We start from the raw sequence: 1,375 nt of genomic DNA on the forward strand, positions 1-1,375 counted from the left end.
TTCCTCCTCCTACTGATGATCCCTTTGCACCATCTTCTGAAGGAAGGCCAGAGTCTCCTAAAGGTCCTAAACCCCCAAAAAGAAAAACTCAACAGGCTAGGAGAAATGTTACCACAAAAACTGACAGAAAGAAAATCCCTACAAATGTTCTGTCTGTTTCCATTGATGGAATTTCTTTTCACCACGAGGAAAGTGTTTAACGCTGGAAGTTTGTGATGCAGAGGAGAATTACCGATGAGGTAAATATATCTGACAAACACCAATCTTGCATGAGTATCATGGACCTTATCCATAAGGCTGGTTTAGAAAAAACTATATCGAATGTTGGCCCTTTTTATCCCCAGCTAATTAGAGAATTTATCGTCAATCTGCCTGATGAGTTTAATAATCCGAGTAGTGCTGATTATCAGACGGTGCACATTAGAGGGTTCAAATTTGTGATTTCACCTACTGCGATAAATGGTTTTCTTGGAAATACTATTGATATTGACTGCTCTCGATCATGTCCTATTACTGAGGTTCTAGCTACTGTCTTATCTGGAGGGACCTTGTCCACATGGCCTGTGAATGGAATCCCTGCAGCTGCTCTCAGCGTCAAGTATGTCATTCTGCACAAGATTGGCATTGCCAATTGGTTCCCTTCCTCACATGCCTCAAGCATATCTGTTGCCTTAGGTGCATTCTTGTATCAAATTTGCAATGATGATAAAGTAGATACGGGTGCCTTCATTTACAATCAACTGTTGAGGCATGTTGGGTCGTTTGGGGTCAAGGTTCCCATTGCTCTTCTGAGGTTGTTCTTCAGTCTGCTACTTCACCTAAATGGAGTGGTACTTACTGCATCTGATACTCCTAGACCTGAACCTAAGACAATTGCACTTAGCTACAGACTCTTTCAAGGCATTCATGTGCCTGATATTGACCCTGATGTGCATCCAACTTGGGGCCCACGTATTTTTGACACTATTGACTGGGATGAATCTGCTGAAGGCTTCTATGTGGATCGTGAGTTAGCTACCTGCATTATTAATTCCTTGACTGCTGAATCTTGTGCACTGACTAACTCTATCACTCTGTTGTCTGAACGTCGATTAGAGGTTGATGCTCTCATTCGACATTTGAAGTCTTCGGCACCATCTACTAGTCGTCAGCATCCACCATCTGGTTAATGTCATTACTTTTCCGGTTCAAAGGGGAAGTGGATGTAATGAGGAAATGTTGAATGAGGAAATATTGTGGGATGTTTTGTTTTTTATGGTTTTGGGCAGAAATGGATAATGTTTGTGTTCTTGCCCTATTTTTTTATATGACTGTAGTTTTTTTTGTGACAGATGAAGTTTGATAAATTCTTTTGTATCCTGAATGAAATATCTTC

The 1,375-nt window shown here is 40.9% G+C and overlaps 1 protein-coding gene across 1 annotated transcript; it reads left to right on the forward strand.

Moving 5' to 3' along the window:
* The first annotated feature begins 278 nt into the window (after positions 1 to 278).
* LOC103504033 (uncharacterized) lies at positions 279 to 1,169 on the forward strand. The gene has a single exon (XM_008468459.2). It carries the CDS (start codon positions 279 to 281, stop codon positions 1,167 to 1,169), a length of 891 nt encoding a protein of 296 aa, XP_008466681.2.
* The last annotated feature ends 206 nt before the right edge of the window (positions 1,170 to 1,375 follow it).

Source organism: Cucumis melo, chromosome 4, assembly GCF_025177605.1.
Source record: "Cucumis melo cultivar AY chromosome 4, USDA_Cmelo_AY_1.0, whole genome shotgun sequence".
NCBI lineage: Eukaryota > Viridiplantae > Streptophyta > Magnoliopsida > Cucurbitales > Cucurbitaceae > Cucumis > Cucumis melo.

Bases quoted from the DNA above. Each gene is read 5' to 3' on its own strand.
- LOC103504033 (XM_008468459.2), top strand. From the start codon at position 279: ATGGACCTTATCCATAAGGCTGGTTTAGAAAAAACTATATCGAATGTT.